Source organism: Pholis gunnellus (assembly GCF_910591455.1).
Source record: "Pholis gunnellus genome assembly, chromosome: 24".
Lineage (NCBI taxonomy): Eukaryota > Metazoa > Chordata > Actinopteri > Perciformes > Pholidae > Pholis > Pholis gunnellus.
This window is the reverse complement of record NC_136551.1, coordinates 10,972,079-10,992,606: the sequence shown is the minus strand read 5'-3', so window position 1 is coordinate 10,992,606 and position 20,528 is coordinate 10,972,079. Positions and strand designations below refer to the sequence as shown.

The 20,528-nt window shown below is 45.1% G+C and overlaps 2 protein-coding genes across 3 annotated transcripts; one reads left to right on the top strand and one right to left on the bottom strand.

Moving 5' to 3' along the window:
• Positions 1–1,811: 1,811 nt before the first annotated feature.
• Positions 1,812–10,086, bottom strand: txndc16 (thioredoxin domain containing 16). 2 transcript variants are annotated; one of them, XM_079186027.1, is made up of 20 exons: positions 9,685–10,086; positions 9,048–9,222; positions 8,886–8,968; positions 8,686–8,759; positions 8,520–8,594; positions 8,235–8,356; positions 7,946–8,036; positions 7,697–7,856; positions 7,320–7,489; positions 7,024–7,084; positions 6,768–6,909; positions 6,532–6,678; positions 6,383–6,442; positions 5,985–6,180; positions 4,956–5,092; positions 4,729–4,813; positions 4,386–4,527; positions 3,545–3,732; positions 3,274–3,464; positions 1,812–2,209 (listed from the first exon to the last, which is right to left on the bottom strand). In XM_079186027.1, exons 2-20 carry the CDS (start codon positions 9,199–9,201, stop codon positions 2,004–2,006), a joined length of 2,484 nt encoding a protein of 827 aa, XP_079042153.1. In that variant the 5' UTR covers positions 9,202–9,222; positions 9,685–10,086; the 3' UTR covers positions 1,812–2,003. The 2 variants fall into 2 exon arrangements, with proteins under 2 accessions (XP_079042153.1, XP_079042154.1); XM_079186028.1 differs by lacking the exon at positions 9,685–10,086 and having other exon boundaries at positions 9,048–9,288.
• An 828-nt stretch (positions 10,087–10,914) lies between these two features.
• Positions 10,915–20,409, top strand: gpr137c (G protein-coupled receptor 137c). The gene is made up of 8 exons (XM_079186021.1): positions 10,915–11,526; positions 15,534–15,583; positions 15,799–15,906; positions 16,001–16,139; positions 16,571–16,720; positions 17,279–17,404; positions 17,509–17,633; positions 17,749–20,409. Exons 1-8 carry the CDS (start codon positions 11,152–11,154, stop codon positions 18,044–18,046), a joined length of 1,371 nt encoding a protein of 456 aa, XP_079042147.1. The 5' UTR covers positions 10,915–11,151; the 3' UTR covers positions 18,047–20,409.
• Positions 20,410–20,528: the final 119 nt, after the last annotated feature.

Below are 20,528 nucleotides of genomic sequence, written 5' to 3'. Positions count from 1 at the left end.
ACTTCCTTATCTAGGAGTTTTATGTTTGCTATTCAACATTTAGGCTACAGGTCAATTCTAGTTAAGCTAATATGCAGCACAGACAAAAAACTATGTTTGTGTGGGAGGGAGTGCAATGTTACTCATATTGTGTGGAGCAATTCAACTTACGTTACCTGACGTTCATGTCGCTTCTTCTTTCTTTCATGTGAATGAAGTATCTGTGTTGACAGTCATTTTGTTTGAAGACAGGACTCCTCGTCTTCTCTCTCCATAGCTGCTAGTTTAGCTAACTAGCTTAGCTAGTTTTACAAAAACGCGGTAACATTCGCAGTCACAAGCTAACCTGTTTCATTTAAATACTGCTAACATTTAGTTGTTTCTTCTGAGGCCAGGCCGTGAAAGGGTTCACACTTCTCTTCAGACTCTTCTCTTTAGACAGGGACTTCATCTTCTTTAATACTTTTACATTTTTAAACTCACTAGCTTCTCTCTTCGGTACCGTGGGTGAAATACCGTGTTTTAACCACACAGATTGGCTAACATGTACCAACCGTTACAACCAAGAGGGGCGCTGTTTCCCGCGTTTACGAAAAGTTAAATGTTCTTTCTTTATATTATTTTATGTAGCTTTATTTTATGTACGTTTAATCCAAGTTTGCAGTAGCTTAATATTAGTTCAACTACATGCATGTATTAATTACTTTTTTGCCATTTTTTGTGTACTTAACTACTAAAACACTTTTGGGCCATAAAAGTAAAGGAACACATTTATTTTTATTTTTATTTTTTCACCATTGGTTCTCTACTGTAACTGGACCCTCTTTGACCAGCCCTGCCCCTTTTTTCTTTCATTTCATTGGTCAGGCATCCACCAGCACATACTTGACCTTTCACCTTTGTGTAGTGCCCAACGCTGCTCAGTGCTCTCACTGTAGGCTATATATAAATCTACACAAACAGACCAATTTAAGGAGTACTTTGTTTAAGAGGAGAACACTTTACAGGACAGCCCCACTGTGTAAATGTTTATATCTTAACATACCTCAAAACATGGGCTTGAAAAAATATTTAATGTCATTATCTCATTTGTTTAATGTTCACAGTATTATACCCAGTATGTCAAAAATAATAACCAAGCCCTTACAGCATTTTAAAAAAAACTGCCAGTCTTGTGCTCAGTCTGTCTGTTTCATTAAGAACAAAGACAAAATGTTAAGCTGAAGATTCACATGGGTTCAAAAGAAACGCCGCCCTAAACCACAAGAGCCCTTCAGATCCTTCAGCTGATGGTTCAAGATGGATGTTCCCTTTAACGGAGACACTAATTGATTCAAACGAGTCAAAGTCCCAGAAACCACATCTGAAACCACCGTAGTAATAATAATAATAATAATGAGAGCAGACCGATCCAACTGACCTATTCCACCTCCTCTGTTCTGCATCGCAACTGCCGGAAAAAAAAAAAATGACGCATGATGCCGTCGTTACGGGACAGGAAGGGAAACGATGGGGAAAATAAGACTAATTTGCAGGACGTAAATATCCTTCATGTAAAGTCACTGCAGTTTCCACGCATGGTGTGATTAAGGAGAGAAGGCAGACGTGGTAACAGTTAAAACTTCACTGGAGCAAATCATGTGAGGAAGAGGTAACGGCGTCTGATCGTAGGACTGATGACGATGTTGGCTTTCTGGAACGGGAATGTCAATTTTGTCAAAAACATTATTTTGAGAAACCAGCGTGACACTAAACGTCTCCTGTGAACTTGCTTTGGTTTGCTCTACCAGCTGAGCTAAACTGAAGAAAATGATGCAGTCACACCAAAGACCAACAGCTTAGCACATCTTTAATAATGAGTAGTCAGCAAATCGGGTAGCAGCAGAGTTCACAGGAATCCTTGACGAAACCAGGAAACCAGGAAATGAAACTACACGTAACAGAATATGTGATCAGTCATATTAAACTGACTTTAGGTTCACAGTGTCTTTTGGTCCTGCGTTGTGTGTCCCATCGCGTTCTCTTTACAGTTCAGTGTGCGGGTGCTTGTCGTGCGCGGCGGGAAAGCTAGAGGAGGACTCCCCCCCCCCTGCTTTATCTACCGCCACACCTTCTTCCACCTTGGCCTCAGGAGTCTGCTGCCGGCTGAAGCCGGGTTCCTGCATGTCCATGATTTTCAGGAAGTCGAAAAACTCGGCAGCGGGAGGCCAGCTGTCCCCACCCAACGTCCCTGCAGAAACAGACATGTAGAATTACATCGTGCCATTTGCTCAAAAGAAGAGTTTTGTAAGCAGCCTTGCAAGGAAACAGCTCCAGGAAGTAGAGAGTGGAGGCTTGAAGCCACTCTGCGTCACTAAAAACGGTTGCAGGTCTGGGGTTTCTCTGGAGAACAGATGGAATGCACGGCTATTGGTTGAGATAGACCGGGGACGAGTCTCAGCATGACCGGCTTCTTGTCTCGGCCCGCACCCACACCCAACGACGGAGTTCAAAAGGTCAAGGGTTAACGGCTCCGGACCGTTTAAAGCCTGAATTTAAATCCTAATTTAAAGACCATTTCACTATCGATACACGTGCAGCTGCTCACCTCAAAGCCTCTCGTGCATTCCTCTCACATTCCTCAGACGGGAAAGCTACAAGCTGGATCCTGATGAAGTCTGCCTTCAACCTCTGGGAGCAGTTGGCATTATACTGCATGGATTTGTTGTTCAACTGTGTACTTTTATTCTTTGCTTAATATTCTAGCATAGCATGTTAAACTTCACTGTTTTTTGGTTGTTGTTGCGTCTGTTCTTGTTTTGTGGTTTGTGGATTTTGTATTGTGACATTTCATGACTGTGGAAAATAAAGATCTTGAAAGCGGATGACGTCTTTGCTGAAACACTGGTGTGGTTGATAGGACAGAGTTCGGTTCTGCTGCGTACCGCTTTGGGATTGTGGTGGGTTGAAGTTTGGTTAACCGGCTGGTTGTCTAGAAAGCAGATCTCTATCGCATTGAAAATAAAGAAATCCAAAAGGTTTGTTTCTGTTTTTAAGTTAAACAAGAGTTTGGAATAATTTCTGTAAAATGAACGTTTATTTGGAAAGCTTTGGTTGAGTTTCCTCAAGGTATCCTATCATTTTCACTGTGCATTATGATACAAGTTCAAATATTTCTAAACATGTTCTGTTATTAAAATAAATAGGTTTGAAACATCCTGTGGTCTTGTGTTATATTACATTATAATATATATCGTCCTACATACTGCTTTTATTTTCTTAACTCTTTGCTGTGCAGCACTTCCTCCTCCTCACCTGCTGCTGCCTCGGCCCCGTCCTCGACCCTCTGCACCCACTGCAGGACGGAGGAGGCCAAGATGGGCGTGTTGGGGGAGTACTGATAGATTTCACCTCCGGAGGGCAAATGGGTGAGGACCAGGGCAGGGAGGGGGGGCATGGAGCCCAGGTACGAGCCCAGGACAGACATACCAGCTGGAGTGCGGCCGCTGGAACACAGACGAGGAAAACAATTCAATACCATCTAGTGGGCTCATTTGTTGAATGAAATGACTGATTTATCACGTACAGGTGGATCCAGCAGACCAGGTATCGCTCCATCCGCTCCCCACCCAGCTCCACCACTCCTAACATCTCCTCCAGCAGCGCCTGGTTCTGCCTCCGCCCCATCTCGTCCTCCTCCTCTCCCACAAAGAGGAGGAGGAGGCCTTTGCCCAGGGAGAGGAAGGACGGCAGGTTTTCCACCGTCAGCTCAGGCTGGAGATGCAAACAGGGATGGAGAGGAGGGAGGAGTTTAAAGGTACACATTATTAGTGATAGAAATAAGAGATTTGGATACAGACGGCTCAACACCACCCAAAATAATATACAGAGTATCACAACATTTTATATTAAGTCAGCACAAAGCTCAATATCTCACATCAGGTTTTTGTGCTGCTTGTGAGTGTCAGCACTAAAGCATTGAGAGGCAGCAGTTATTTGACTGACTCCGCCCCCCTTCATACAGTCCCTCAGTTGCTTTATTTGTAAAATAAATTGTGCCTTTAACTGGATCGACCGCTGAGACCTTGATACAAACGTGGACACCAGCACCACCCAAAGGGACCTTTGGTTATTGTACCGATAGTCCAATGAATTATGAAACCCATCAGCTCAAAACAGCATCATAAAAAGTCAAAGGGAGAGCTGAACCCGCTGTTCTGGATCCACACATGGAGCCTGTTATCCGTGACATCGTGTGAACGCTTCCATCTCGGCTTTCACAAACTTCCAAGAAGTTACGTCCATCGTTTACTCATTTCAGGAGGTATAAATGACGACCTGGCTCACAAATTTGGCTTTGTTTGGCTTTGTTTGAACTCTAAAATATATCTAGAACGTGACAGACGAACGAGCGCAGCCTGTTTTACCAGCGGGTGCAGCAGTGCGGTGCTGATGCGTGAGAGCAGCTTCTCTGCGCAGGTGGAGGCGGTCAGCGCCGAGGGACGAGTGCGTGCCCCCCAAGACGGAAACACCAGCACTGCAGGAAGATCCACGTTGTGCTCCGCCGCCCTGCAGAGCACACGTGCAACATGAATACATGTTCAAAGCTCATTCTGAAGAACAGCTGGTCATCACACATTGACTGAGGTGACCTCTCCTCTTCATCGTCCGGTTACCGTGTGTGTTTTTCAAATTCAAGTGAAGTACGACTTCAAGCCGTTCGGGAAAACCTGGAGGCAGGAATGACGAGACTGGATTCAGAGTTCTTACCATTTCTCTGCCAGCCCTTCCGTCAGCAGTCCGGTCAGCGCCTCTCCTCTCAATGACTTCGCTGCTTCAGTGAACGGCCGAACAGCTGGCAAGACAGAGAGACTTCACCATTACATCATCATCATCATCATCATCATGATGCTGCCGACAGGTTTAAGGGACGTCCTGGAAGATGTTTCTGCAATATTTTAGTAATTCAATATCATTTCACAGCCCCCATCCCACACCTGCGTCCGCTTGTGTCTGAAACAGCCCCAGTGCACGATCGGGCTTGTAGCCTGCCAGCCCGGGGTGAGGCACTTCCTGGAGGAATGATGTCACTTCCTCTTGGGTGGACAGTAGCGCCGGAGATGCTGGCTGGCTCCTGGTTGAAGAAGAAACACGTAAGATTGTGTGCAGAGACGAAATATACACAGGCATATGGCAAAACGTGTACGTTATTGTTGACTTCATACATGTTAAAGGCTCAGATATAGAGCTACAACAGCTGATCGGTCTCATTCTGCTCTAAGGAGACACTCCTCAGTCAAGATGATGAAATCAAAGCATGGATAGAAGTCTCTGGGTGAAAATGGGACAAAACAATTAGAGAAAACATGACTGGCCAGCTAGATAAGCAATGACTCCAAGACTCCGACAATCTGAAAATATATTTGTAAAAGCTCCCTGACATGGATTTTTATTCTCCTGCTGTGAACATGTGGCTTATCTACGAGTGTTTCCTGTTATTTTCTTGTGCTTTTTGTCTGTAAAACACGGCCATTGTTAGTGGTTCTCAGGAACAGATTGATGTCCTTGGTCCTTGGGACATTTATAATAATGATAATAATAATATTGAATGTTATATAAGTACCCAAAGACGCTTTACATAGTGCAGAGACAAACAAAACAAACAAAGAAAAAAGAAAGAAGTGGAGAACGGGTCATGTAGTGGAGGGCAGGGGTCAGGGGTCAGCAGGCGAAGGAGAGTTTGAGGAGGTGGGTTTTGAGGGCTTGTCAAAACTTGTCAAAACTCCTAGTTTTTTACTTTTGTAACTTTCCCTTTGTAGTGTCCAGGGCCAAGCGGAAATCCCCCTGATGACGTCACTATGACATCATCAGGGTTATTTCATCTCCCTCTAGAGTCACAGATGATATTTAACTGTTTCACAGGCTGAGAAGTGCTCTCTATACTCTGTACTCTACGCTCTTCATACTTTGGATTGGAAGGGCATTTATATCATCATCTCAAAGACAAATTCATGACCAAAACTCACAGCGCGATGAAGCGGTGCAGCGCCTCGGCACCCAGCATGCCTCCGTAGTGCTGGGCTGACTCCTCGGGGCGGAGCAGCAGGACGGTGGGGAACACCGTGACCGGCCAGAACGGGATCGGGGGGGAGCCGCCCGACTCGGCGGCGCAGAGGTCGGTCCACTCCGCGCAGTCGACCACACACATCTGGACCTCGGAACCTTAAGGGATTTAGTAAATCAGGCAAGCGTCAAGATCACGACATTTCAAGACACATCAAATTGGATGAGCTCTCCCTTTAACTATCTAGTCATTACAATCATTTTGAACATAATCTCAAGGCTCACTCTTCCATCTCCAGAAGCTGTAGCCTGGATACAACTAAATGATTCTCTGAGACTCTGCTCACGCCGTCCCGTTTACCTTCAAGTCTCTCGGCGACGTCAATGAATGAGCTGAGAAAGCTCTTTGAAACAGCCCCCCCTGGTGGTGAAAGCAGAAACGACTGTTACTTCCACCCACGTGCATCTCGACCTAATATCTGACGGACGGTGGGGAAGAGCGCCGCTTACATGGGAGGTAGAAGAGCGCCACCGTCAGGCTGCTTTCAGCCACCGTGGCGTGGAAGTTGTCAGAGGTCAGCTGGGCGAGTGAGTCCGCGTCCGGCAAGTTGAGGCGGTTTTTGAAGACGGACTCTGCGATTTCATCGTCCAGCATGTCTTTAGGGGGGGGGGGGCATGAACAAGCCATGAACACCTTCTCTCCCTCCTTCCCTAACTCCTCTCTCTTATCCTCTCTAGAAACTTACGCAATTTGGAATCCAAATCCTCCTCCTCCATCTCCTCCTCTTCCTCCTCCTCGTCATCGTCCTCCTCCTCTTCCTCTTCATTTGTGAAGATCTCCAGCAGCTCATCGGTGCTGTTTGAGTGCAAATATTTCACCTCTGATCCCTTGAACCACACACACACACACACACACACACACACACGAAAGGTCAAACACACATGGGTGAAAATAATGAGTCATCTTTTTTTTGTGTATGGATGTATTCATGGGCTTCATACTTTCTCAGGCAGCCTGTAAGCAGCATTATATTCATCGAGGGTTTTCACTGCAGGACTCTGCCTGATAACACACACACACACACACACACACACACACACACACACACACACACACACACACACACACACACACACACACACACACACACACACACACACACAGAAAGTAGATTTAGACTGGTTTGCTGGGCATATAGTTAATCCTACCTGGTAAAAGAAAGCTACAAAATAAGAAAAGAATGAAGAAGAACACTATTTTAAAAGAAATCGGATCAGATACATGTTCATGTGTGTACCTGTGCACGAGCACCAGCAGGGCGAGGCCACGGAGCCTCCAGGCCAGAGCGGTGGCCGTGTCCAGGTCCTCTTGCTTGGTGGCGGGACGGGAGAACAGGAAGACCTGGGGGGTGTCCTGGTAGGGGAACTGAGGGGGCTGGACAGAGGACGGGTCGTCGTAAACTTCAGACTGTGCAGTGGAGAGACACGTGCGATTATGTGCGATTGAATACACACCCAAACATAACCCCACAAACCCAACATAATGTCATGAAACAGCTTATTCTAACGAGAAAGTAGAAAACACGGTTAAGTTACCCATGGTTAGCCAAAAATGCTACGCGCTGGCCCTTTAAGAATACAACATACAGTGACTCTTCCTTTCCATCCTGCTCACCACTAGCGGCGCCTCCATGAGCTGCAGGAAGGAGTGGAGGCTGAGGGTGGACAGCGGTTTGCTCATACGGGTCGAGGGACAGTGCTCGGAGGTCATGGACCCGCCGTGAGCTCTGCAGTGGAGGAACCACACTTGAGACGAGCGAGACGTCTCATCGACGCTGCGGGACAAAGACGGAGAAGGAGAGACGCCCACACGGTGAAGACTTTTTCAGGGGGGTGGAGACAAAGAAAAAGAAAAACAACCTACCCCAGGTGGTTCAAAACTGGGCCTCCGGTTATGAGGATGAACTGGAATCTGGATCCGTACACATACGCCGTCTCCATCATCGATCTGTGCTCTTACGTAACACAATGACAATACAATTCATTTAATTAGACCCGCTATCTTTCACAGTGCAATCCATGAGTCAATGAATCAGTGCTTAAACACATCATCCAGATCTCTATCGCTGACATTCGGCCTCCGGGCCTCCGTCCTCTCCTCTCCTCTCCTCTCCTCTCCTCTCCTCTCCTCTCCTCTCCTCTCCTCTCCTTACCTTGTGTTCCCAGGCTGCTGACGTAACCCAGCGCGATATCCTTCTTCCCTCTGGCTGCCTTCTCCATGGCCAGCAGGTCAGTTTCTGTGTGAACGTACTTGATCTCCTCGCGCAGAATGGCACTGGAATAAAGAGACCAAAGTTCATCTTGTTCATGTTCATTTGTAGTATTAAACAATATCAACACTGTGTAAATACAAGCACTACTTATCACTATGTTAAAAATAGTTTTTGTGTATTGGATGTTTCAGAAGGACTGAAGGTTAAAGCGTGTTGCTTACTCACAATAGGACCTCCGAGACGATGGAGTTGACGTCAAACACGGTGTCCAAATTAAAACCCAAGAACTCCTTGCCACCCCTGGAAGAAAGACATGGGGGAAGAAACCGTCAACACAACGCACGTTTTCTGGTGTCTCTCGTGAGAAATTCAATTGCTGTACTCCACACACCTGAAGAGAAACGCCGTGTTCAGCGCCTTCTCTTCCGCGCAGTATTCGTGAACCGGCTCTTTATTGCAGTTGACCTGAACGGGAAATAAAAGACAATAAAAACACTGAACTGCCACCTCTCCGTCCCGTACACCTGCTGATATACGTCTCCACATTTTGAAATGGATGTCAAACTTCTATGACAGCAGGACTACGGTTACCTTGCCAACCAGCACCCCATAATGCTGCAGAGCGTCAGCGGACTGCTCCAACTCCGCCAAGAAGAGAGCGATGGTTGAGGAGACTGGGGACAGAGATTAGCGACCGCATTTAAAACGACCATACCAAATGTGGAAAGAGATTTGCGCGTGTGAGCGGCCCACCTTGCTGCTCGAAATAGATGAACATCGTCTTCCCAGAATGCAATTTGTTGTTGAAGTCCGCAGCCGTGTATTCCATCGGGGCCGACGTGCCGGCCTTCTCTGTGCCGCCTCCTAACCTCCCCCACAGCAGGACGACAGCAATGCACCGCCACATGATGGAGGAACGGCTCCGTTTCTGGGGGGGTGGAGAGGGAGAGATCACAAACTTCCTGACAGACAGGACGCAGCAGGTGAGGCTGGGAAAAACCACATCCAGCACCCGGACTGTCAGCACTGGTGGTCAGAACAGCCCCCCCCCCCTCACTATTCTCAACAGCACTGTGTCTGCTGTGGAGACCTTCAGGTTCCTGGGATCCACAATCTCCCAGGACCTGAAGTGGGCCTCCAACATCGACACCATCAGGAAAAAGGCCCAGCAGAGGATGTACTTCCTGTTCATAGATATACTTTAGGATATATATTTATATTGTACATAGTCGTTATGTTCTACTTTGTTGTCCTTGTTTTTATTTTTTTTTGTATATTTGTCATTTCTGTGTATGTACGTTGAGAGCAACGTAAACACCGCGTACAAGGCCAATAAAGCTGATTCTGATGAGCAGGGACAACCAGTAGGTTAGCAGAATGTGAGCCTTACCCGAGAGAGTCGAGGATGGGTTTAAGTTCCAACGTCCGTCTGTCCAAGTGGCACAAACGTTACAAACCACGGTGAACGCCGCGGATAACGGAGATGGCTTACATAATGACGCTAATTAAAAGCAGCCGTTTTCCCTACGCGTATATCAAGAAACCCCCAAACGGCGCTTTATATGCTTTAGTTAGGGACGATGATGCTGTTCATGCTAGCTAATTAGCTAGATGTTAGCTTCCTACTGACGAGTGTTCGTCCATGGTTATTTGTATGGCTAGCTAACGTCAACACTCGTGAATAATATACATATATACATGTCTGCTTATGTCCCTGGGAGAAGTAGTGTTATGCCAGAGAAGTTTGTACGGTTATTTTTCCTCAAGCTGCACAGTGAAACTTGAAAAAATGTATCTTGAGTGAACGATGCTTTACACTTCAGAAAGCAGTGTCAAACCAGCTTCCTGTTATTATTTCATAATAAAATCCTTAATTGGCGAATTTGTTGCGATGCGTTATTTGAGTTGTCTGTACAAACTTGTTTGACAAACGTGACAGTTATACTATAAGAATACGTAGATAGTAAGAATGTGGCTGTTTTACAGTTGTTTGTCATTCCCAAGCATTGCAGTTTCGTGCACGACAACGTTTTAGGCCTTTATTTTGAAGGCAACCACGGTTTTTTCCGCAACTGTTGGTTATTGCTCAATGACTTGACGTAAATATTTGCGAATTGTTTTGATGGCCTCTTTCTCAGTGTGAGACACCCACTTGCTTAGTGGAGCCAATAAGATCGGGGAACAGTTTTGACCTGAGTAAACACCCAATCACAGGCATACAAAGGGCGGGCACTGCCACAGCTGACATCATCATGAACCAATGGATTGAGGAAGCTGTGGAGGTTGGGCAGCTGTATTAGCCAATGAGGCGGCGCACTGAGAAAGTGGGTGTGAGGACGTATTTTCGCCTGGGAGATTTAGCTCGGAAACTGGCAAGAATCTATGGCTCCGGAGTCAGCTGTTTCAAGAGCAAATGAGCCTCACGTTGAGCCAAGATGGCGGACTATGAAACGCCAGTTTCCGTTTTCGTCGAGCGCAAGGGGGGCGGGTCTAAAACTGCATCACAGCTGATCCGGAGGTCCCCCCCCCTTAAGTTGTTTTTTGCAGAGAACAGCTTTGCAGAGATTCACAGATGGACCTCTCTCTTGTTTTCTTTCCCCCTTACTTGATATTTTTTAACCTAACGCATTTTTTTAAAACTAGACCCCATATTTTCTTCAGCCTTGTATCGTATTTAAACCCCGGCGCAGCTTCATTATGACACTTCTTTTCAGAATAAACTGCTTTTATCGCACATTTTCACCCGAATGCCCTCGTCTTTTTGCCATCCGCGGTGAATTTAGCCCGGGTCTGACCCAGTTGTAGTGTTTTGTCGCCTTCACAGCATCCCATGTGTTAGTACGAGCGGCCGGTGGAGATGTTTTCTGCAGGAGAGGAGGTCGAGTCCCACTTGTTTACCTCACTGAAGGAGTCCCCTGGAGCTGCGATCTCCCCGACACTGGAGCTCAGTCTGACTGCCGTCTACACCGTCCTGTACTCCTTCCTGTTCGCCTTCGTTTACCTGCAGCTCTGGCTCATTTTGCACTACGGACACAAGCGCTTCAGCTACCAGAGTGTGTTTTTGTTTCTGTGCTTGCTGTGGGCCGCGCTGAGGACGACCCTCTTCTCCTTCTACTTTAAAAATGTGGTGCAGGCCAACCGGCTGCAGCCTCTGGCCTACTGGCTGCTCTACTGCTGCCCCGTCTGCCTCCAGTTCTTCACACTCTGCCTCCTCAATCTCTACTTCACACAGGTAGGACTGCACTGGGCAGGGGATGGGGGGGGGGGGGGGGGGGGGGGGGAGGGGGGGGTAGTAACCTGATTTCATAAAACAGCTGACATCGCAGTTTTGTCAACAACAATTTGTCAAATACATTTGAATTTGAATTGTAGCATAGATTAAAAGACCAGATGTTCCAAAACTACAGCTCCCATGATGCTTTGACAGTTTGTTTTATGGACCCAATAATTAATTGGTTAATTGAGAGCCTATTAGCAGAGCAGGTCGTTAACACACAACTTTAAAGGAATAGCTCGACATTGTGTCAACGCTGAGTCTCGTGGTCACTGAGGTTTCCAGTCAACCAGCAGGGACAAATAAGTAGCCCCCCCCCCCCCCCTTGCAGGAAATATTTAAGATCCAACATAAGAGTATGAGAGCTTACGATGTGCTGGGAAATTGATTTTGTTTCCTTTAGACACAGCCAGGCGAGCTCCCCGCCCTATCTGTTTCCAGTCTTTATGCTAAGCTAAGATAGCCATCTCCTTGCTCCACCGTCACGCTTAATGGACAGAAGCGGTGAGAGGTATCAATCTACTCGTCTAGCGCTCAGTAAGACGGCAATCAACCCGAAAGGCAGTTCTGTGGTCAGCCAATGTATAACTGTCCAGAAATGTCCGTTTCGCTAGCAAAGTGACTTTAAACTCGAGTTTTAGCTTGCAGAGCTGCCACTGCGAAATGGTGAAATGTGGTTACTGTGGTCGCTGTTTGGCCCACATGCTCCATAGAGTTGGTTGACTGACTTGAATCAGGTTTGAAGGCTCTGCTAGGTTTATGTCCCGGGGGTCAGGGACGATGAGACCGACTGGTAAAAAAAAAGCCTGCGTCGCATCGATGTGTTTCATTCAATAAGTGGAAAAGACTGGAGCGAATGGTCCCGTCACCACCTGTGTGGTACGGAGGATAGAAAGAGAGGGACACAGTTGGTCAGTCGCAGTTGTTTAACACCTGCCCACTCCAAATGTCAAAGAGCGTTTCTCTGGCAGCAAACACCTACGCACTTTGAGCTGGTTGAAGATCAAACACAGCCCTCGGAGGGAAACACAGGATGCATCTCAGTCACATAAAACATGGGTGTGAGTGGAAAGGAAGCTCGTTTAACTGGCTGAGTGGAGATTAGGTAATGAAGACCTGCAACCAGTCAACGCATACAAACTGCTGAGTAAACAACTTCCCTTTGTCCGGTTGTTGTGCTACTTTGCATAGCACAACTGGCGCTCTGCCCTTTTTTCTTTCCACCATTACCAACAGAATGGTGTTCTCCGATGTCATCGTCTGTTTAAAAGTATGCATCTCAATTTATGTTGGGAAAACCATGTGACTGGCCGGCTCAGAGAACAAACCTTTCCTACTTGTGGTTTCGTGTCTCGCCGAGTCAGACCTGAGTAATAGATCGTATGTTCTCCCACAGTAGAATCCTGTTTTTTACAGTCTCGGTCATATTAAAGTTATAAATCAAACACTAAACCATTCAAAGAATCATTAAATATATAATCAGTGATCTCTCTGTGATGCTCAAAGGAGCAGGAGTTTTCTTCGGGAGTTGGTGGAGACCAAAGCGGAGCTAAAAGAAGAGCGAATATTGGATTTGCACAAACACGAGGTTTGATTTTGCACAGTTTATGTAATCATGTGACGACAGGCTGACAAACTACCATTGGCGCTCCTGTATGTGGACAGATCCATCCAAAGTGCTGAATGGGATTGAATCAAAAACATATTTTCTTCAACAAAAAAAGAAATTGCCTTTTTGATTGAACTGCTCACGTCTCACAGACGTATGAAACCTGTGATGGACTATCTGTTAAAGGGGATACAAGTCCAGAATGTTGGGAACCGCTGTCTTAAACTATCATTTATCCATGAGACAGACTGTGTATTCATTCCTTTAGGGTGCATTTCATGATTGCATTGATTGTCGATTGAACATGCTTTTTTCTCTCCGAACCACCAAAGATATTTACCACCATATTTGACAAAGCGATGCATCAAATCTCCACCTTTTGCGAAGAATATTTGGCACCAGCTTGTTCAAACAATATCACAACACCGTTACTGCCGAACAGCGCTGCTCAATGCCGAACTCTCCGAGAGTCGTAGACGGCGTGAGCGGAGCGCTGACACAACATCATGCCGCCGTCTGTTTTCTGATGAGTCAGGCGTGACTCCTGACCTGCTATTTGCTTCCCCTTTATCTCACTACAGAACATAATACGGGTCATGTTGAGATGCAAACGATCAAATATCATTCTCTGTATAGATTTAGCGATATTCCCCCGTGATGTTTGGGTACACATGAAGTCCTCTGGTTGTGTTCTGTTGGCTGGCTGCTTCATTTGTGGGTTACCAATTACCTCGTGGCCTACATTCCCACACAAGAGGCTGAGTGTTTAACGTGTGTTTATAATAAACTCAATGTTGAGCAACGTTGGAGACCTCTGTGGCCATCTGATCATATCAAACATGACTTTGGTCAAAGACGGTTAAGAACTGAATCAACTACATTTTTGGTAAACAGTTTTCAGAACCTTTTGTACTCAAACTGGACTCGTTGAGTGTTTTTACTGATAACATGTGGGCAGCTGGGAGATAATATGTAGTTTTTGTTTGGCTAGTCTTTATTTGATCAATTTCAATCAATTTCATTTTTTAAATTTAATTTGTTAGATGAAGTTCCTTCATTTGTCTGGTATTAAATCCACTGGATGAGCCAAAAATGACACTTTCATGTGATTATTTTTCCAAAAAATAATTTCTGTTCAACGTCATGATGAGTGTGATTAGTGTGATGAGTGTGATTAGTGACTTTGCCCAACAGCAGGATATCTGGATGTCTTTCTGTATATTTAATGGGTCACCCTGGGGGTGAAAAATCAACCCAGTTTTTGTACATATTTCCCCCTACAGTTTACAATATATATATATACATACATATATATAATCAGCATTAATGCACTCAGCAATCCCATGCATTTCTAAAGGAAAGTCCACACAGTGCACTTCACATCGTGTTCTAGCCTCGATAATGTTGTGGAATATTTCTATGTAGATGCGGGATAAGAGTTGATTAAATAAACAGAGTCTGATGAATGCTCAAAGTAGTAAGAGTCAGTTTAATGCTTGCAAGCAGGAGAGTGGACACACAGACACGTATCTCAGTGAACTGTGCAAACACTGTCAACGAAGTACAAGGCACATCATGTTTTATGCATACAAGAATCACGCCTTTAGTTACCTCATAGGAAAGGGAGTATAGGTTTTTGGACACGGGTTGATTTGTTCTGCTCATTATTTGGAGTCTCACAGGTGCGTTCAACTGGGAGTCAGTCTCATACAGAGGTCAGAAACAATGTTTCCTTTCACCTTCTTCTCGTGTGTGCATATGAACAACCTTGGAAGATAAGACATTGGTTTCATGAACTAATTAAAAGCCTCTGTAGGACTGCAGTGATCTTTTCCTGTGTCTCTGTACTTTCCCATCAGTAGAACCTCTTTCAAAACATCCCAAGTTACTAAAATATATTTTACCATTATTATACTTAATACATATTTTACCATTACAATAACAAGCTGAAACCCTGGACAACATGAAGGCCTACCTGCATACCGTGTTACAGTCGGTCGACTCAGGCGACTGCTGTCGTCCCTCCTTTGTCTCCTGACTGCTGCTCAAGTGTCTTTTGTTGGATTTCTCTGTTTACTTATTAACATGAAGTCACGTCCTGTAGTCAGCTGTCGGCTCAGCGGTCCGCTCTAGGCTCGGAGGCCAATAGGAGAAATTGGGAAGACCCTTATTTTATTCCTCTCAACTATAAAATCATCGCCTCGGGCAAAAGCTGTTTTGCATACGGGGGTCAATTTAGAAAATAAAATTCTCTTGCTCTCTATTTTCTTCTAATTTATCTTAAATGTGACATTTTAAAAATGCAACATGTCTTATCACTGTGTCGTGATATATATTGTTTTACTTGTTTGTGTAGGTGATGTTTAAGGCTAAAGCCAAGTATTCCCCAGAGCTCACCAAATACAAGTGAGTCTGTCCTTCGACTTCATTGTTTTTGATGTTGTTTGCAGTTTCCTCCTTCCTCCTCTCAACAACCAGACTCTTTCTTTTCCTTACTTGTCTCACACACACACACAGCTGTTTTGCAGATTCAACACGATGCATTTTAATGAGTTGTGTATGAATAAAGTCCCATTGTTGTGTCCGTCCTCTTGACTGTCTCGTCTCTCTCCCTCCCCAAGGGTTCCTCTGCGTTTGTTCTTCCTGTGTCTCGGTGTGTTTTTCCTGGTGGTGAATCTGACGTGTGCGTTGTTGGTGCAGGGAGCTCTGGAGAGCTCCGAATCTCCGAGGTAAACAATACAAACGCAAAGAACAGAATGTTGTCTCCTCGTGCAGTCCATGGAACAGTTTCACTCAAAGAGTTCGTGACCTTTGTGTCTCCAGTGAAGGGGGCGTCCGACACGCGGTCCTGGCCCGGGTCCTGATCAACGACAGCCTGTTTGTGCTGTGCGCTGTCTCTCTGGCCGTCTGCGTCTTCAAGATCGCCAAGATGTCCTCTGCCAACGTTTACCTCGAGTCCAAGGTAGGACGATAGAAGGTAGTAATTACAATGTATTTTGCTCAGGCACAGTTCTTGACCGACTGCTTTGTGTTGAGGCTGATTAGTAATTAGTTGCAGAAAAACATGTCGGTATATGTCAAAAGTATTTGGTATCGTTAATTGTTTTGGTAGTCTTCTCCAGTAGTTCGTAAGTCAGACTATGACTGTCATTTGAGCTAACTTCCCCTTTTAACTTTCTCAAAAACTGTGCAGTAAAATCACATGAACCGTTGACATAGTCGGGGTCAATCTGAGCAGAAATCCAGTCGAGATGCTTACATTTATGGCCCTCAAAACTCAATTCCTGGCCTATATAGTCTGCCATGGAGAGGGCCCATATCTGACATTCAATCACAGGCCGATAGCCAACTGATGCATGACTTTTAATAAGCACGGTATACTCTTCCACCCAGGGTACATCGGTGTGCCAAGCTACAGCCATAGGATCCATGGTGATCCTGCTCTACACATCCAGAGCCTGTTACAACCTGGTGGCAGTGGCCCTGTCCCCACAGGACAGACCCAGTCCCTTCAACTACGGCTGGTACAGCTTCTCTGATCAGGTACTGCACAGTGTGTTGGGTTGTAGAAGGAAAACAAGCTTTTATTCAGCCAGAAACCCAGTGCCTTTGTTTGTTTGTTTGTGTGTGAGCGAGTGGACAATCCATCTTAGCAGCTTTGGGAAAGCAATGCCTAGTGGGGTAAAGGGCTTTGTTTGGCTATAAATATCCATGTGTGTCCTGACCTACATCATGGATCAGGACTTGAGATGGACAGGCCATTTTAAAGGGTTCCATTGTATGTCTGTTTACCAGCTGTTGGTCTGACGTCTCACCTTAATTCTGTCCCTTCTGGCCGCCATGTTTCTACAGTAGCCCAGAATGGACAAACCTAACGGGGACTCTAGATAGGGCCACTCTCTTGCTCGCTTGGCTCACTAGCCCTTTAATGCTGCCATACTCGAGACACAAGCGATGTGGATAGTGTGAGATATATGTGCACTCAAAAGATGGAAAAAGCACAAATGCCAGAGCATGATATCTAATATTTTCTGTTTGTTCAGTGCTTTAGTGTGTTCAAGATTCAGGTTAGAATCTAAAATGTTTGTGTGTGTGTTGCAGGCCGATGTGCAGGAGATCAGTGGCGAAGCCTACGTGGCTTTTGGGATCATTCTGTTCTTCTGGGAGCTGCTACCTACAAGTTTAGTGGTGGTTTTCTTCCGAGTCCAAAGACCCAACCAAAACCTGGTAACATAGCATGTTGAAAGTACAAATGATGATCTGTTGGACAGAACCGTGGATCTGCAGGACTGTAAACAGTAATGGAGCTTGAACATCTCTTTGACTCTCAGGCTCCAGGAGGGATGATCAACAGCCACAGTTTCAGCTCCAGAGCGTATTTCTTTGACAACCCTCGGCGGTACGACAGTGATGACGACCTGTCCAGAAGCATTAGTAGTAGGACGGATCGGGCCAGGTGGGCACACACCCAAGAAAATCAATACCCTGACTGATGAAATGACTTTTAATTCATTTCTCTTCTGCTTATCCTCTCCCCCCTCCCTCCCTCTTCCTCTCTATCCGTCCCTCAGCCTCCTCTCCACCACTCCCCAGCTGGGCACGTCCAGTTGGTACGGCTCCATAAAACGCAACGGGACTCTGGCGGAGGGCGCTGCTCCCACCCAGCAACCGCCGCCTTCCACGGCCCCGCTCCTCTTTGCCTACGGAAACATCCAGAGTCACCACCACCACCATCACAACTACTACTCCACCCCCCAGAACAACAACAACCAACATCATCATCATCATCATCATCACAGTAACTACTTTTCCACGCCACAGAATTATTATGGCGGGTCGCAAACCTATTTCTGCACCCCACAGAATTGAGCAGGGTCCATCCGTAAAGATTGAAAAAGAAAAACGGACTAATAACTAACAACGTCCTGCCTTTTTTCTGCGCCAATTTGCTTCCCCAGATACATCACAGCAGGTACTTTTGAGGGATATTCTGAGGCATTGCTCCAAACCAGGTTGGGCATAAAAGGTTGGTTCGCCAAATGATTCCAGAGAAATGTGCTTGCATCAGTAACTACAGACACCGCTGTCTTTAAATGGCATGTATGGACCAGAACGAAAGCAAGCGCAGGCCATGGACCAGAGTTTTAGCACTAATGTGGCTAATACACCTAAAACCGCAAAGACCAAACTTTTTATGTTAAAACATTCTGGTCTGTTATCATTTCTAAGACTGGAATCATCAGGGACCAGATAATTATCCTATTCTTGTAAATTTCATCCGATTGTGCTTCTATGGAATGAACCATTCTGCTCAGATGGGGGCCATGTAGCGGGCTAGCTAACCTGGCTAATGCCGAAGCTGCCATGGTTTGTCTGGACACAAAGACGTTCTATTCGCTCTGCATTTGTCCAACTGTTAATTGGGTTGTCAAAAAAGTGTTGTGTGATTATTTTTAATAGGCATGCATACAATACAATGGTGGCTATTTTGGCGGGAAAATAACAGCGAAGGACGCTGGCGCTTTAGCTCTGATTTGCCTTTAGCTGTTGTAGCAGTGAGAGCTAGCCTATCGCCAATGCTAACAGTTAGCTTAAACTCATAATCTGTTTCAACCAAGAAAATTCTCAGAGACCTAGCAAAACTGAAATACGAAAAGCTAACCGAACTTCCATCCTTCAGAAGTTTATTATTGTTTTCAATGATTTATTTTTGGAGCCACAGAAATAGAAAAGCTGTACAAACGACGTTAGCAAGCTTGAGACTCTAGCCTGCCGACTCGGTACTGGATTCGCGTTTCGTTTGATACGTAAAATAAGCTTATCGTGGTTTTAATAACTGTCATCAAAATACTGTGTGGTTTATTTCAGCGTTCTCAAGTATCATCCATGTAGACTGCTTACAGCCGCAGAATATACGTGAAACTTCGATGTAGCTGCCATATGCGTGCACTTTGTCAATCTCAATAGCACAAGGTCAATGTGTAAGTGTGTGAAAAATGTAACTTCTAACAAATGCATTTTTATATGGGGGAAGAGTGTCAACAGATGACTTTAGGGACTGACTCAGGCTTTAACAAAATCTGCTCATGCCACTGCTGTCGGATTATATTGAACTGCAGCCAAATCCAGGTTTACTTCCCCATAATTATACAATGGAAGACAGGGAGTGCCATACAAGTCAAGTTGCAGAATGTTGGGGATTAAAAACATATCATTGATTTTTACTGGGTTGCTCAGTTTCATTTGGACAGTAGATCAAATTTGAAGTAGACATCAACCCTGGGATTGTTGATTAACAGGGTGGAAACAGACGCTTGAGCAGAAAGCTGTCACGTGATCTGATCCTTTGTGGGTTGTGAGGCAAAACTTTGCACTTAGAAGACGTTCACCTTCAGAGAAAAAGGCTTCAGGCTGAATGTAGGATTTCCGTCTCCTACTTTCTTTTCTGAATTTTCTTCAATCATTGTCTGGATTCAATATTTTACTATTTATCCTCTGTGAAAGGAAATATCGATGTGCCATCATATTTTGTCATATCTTATAGTTTCATTCCTTAAGGAAAATATTTTTGCACAAGAAACGGCTGGTGTGTGTTTTTAAGTGTTTGTGCGTCAACTTAATCGATTCCTAATCCACGTGTGTTTGAGTCTGTATGTGTGCGACCTTGAATTCTAGGTTTCCAAGTTTGCTTTTATACATTTTTATTTTACAGATTTTATAGTTTATTTTTTTCTCCTATTGTTCTTCATTTTCTGAATCTCATGACAGACTGCAGCCTGTAAGCATATTTCACTTGACCCAATTCTCAGACCCAAATCAGTGTACCCATCGCTGCTGAGTCCGGGCTAAATGAAATGCTACCCAACACCGCGCGGTGCGTAAACCGACTTCAGCTGTCATGAAACTCACTCTGTAAATGACCATGTAAACTCTGACTTCACACAAGAAAACAAACACACACAAAAAGCATTACACGTATCAACAAGTGTCACCGGACGCTGAAATACAACCACGGAACTGAAGTTTTGTTTCCAAGTTGATATCATTTATATAACAATGTTGCTTTATCAGCTATACAATGGCAAATGTTGTATGAATTGTTTCATGTTATGGATTGGTTTATCCGTGGCCATACTGAATGTAACCTATTGTGAGACAGATCACTAACGATGTATGCAAGAAAAGCACTACCATGTTTAAATAAAGGCCTACCGCACTGTTTTTAAGACAAAGGTGAACTGGAATTTGTCAGTTTTCTCTCCTAATCTTGAATATGAATCTGTTCCATGAAACATTACACAAGAGGGAGTTTACTGCCCTTTCTGTCCCCCCAGTTTTGCACCACATAGGT

Coding starts and splice junctions, on each gene's coding strand:
- txndc16 (XM_079186027.1), bottom strand. CDS start 9,201: ATGTGGCGGTGCATTGCTGTCGTCCTGCTGTGGGGGAGGTTAGGAGGC. Junction 8,595..8,685: donor AACACGGCGTTTCTCTTCAG/GTGTGTGGAGTA, acceptor TCTTTCTTCCAG/GGGTGGCAAGGAGTTCTTGG. Junction 7,490..7,696: donor TCATGGAGGCGCCGCTAGTG/GTGAGCAGGATG, acceptor TCCACTGCACAG/TCTGAAGTTTACGACGACCC.
- gpr137c (XM_079186021.1), top strand. CDS start 11,152: ATGTTTTCTGCAGGAGAGGAGGTCGAGTCCCACTTGTTTACCTCACTG. Junction 15,584..15,798: donor CCAGAGCTCACCAAATACAA/GTGAGTCTGTCC, acceptor TCCCTCCCCAAG/GGTTCCTCTGCGTTTGTTCT. Junction 15,907..16,000: donor GAGAGCTCCGAATCTCCGAG/GTAAACAATACA, acceptor TTGTGTCTCCAG/TGAAGGGGGCGTCCGACACG.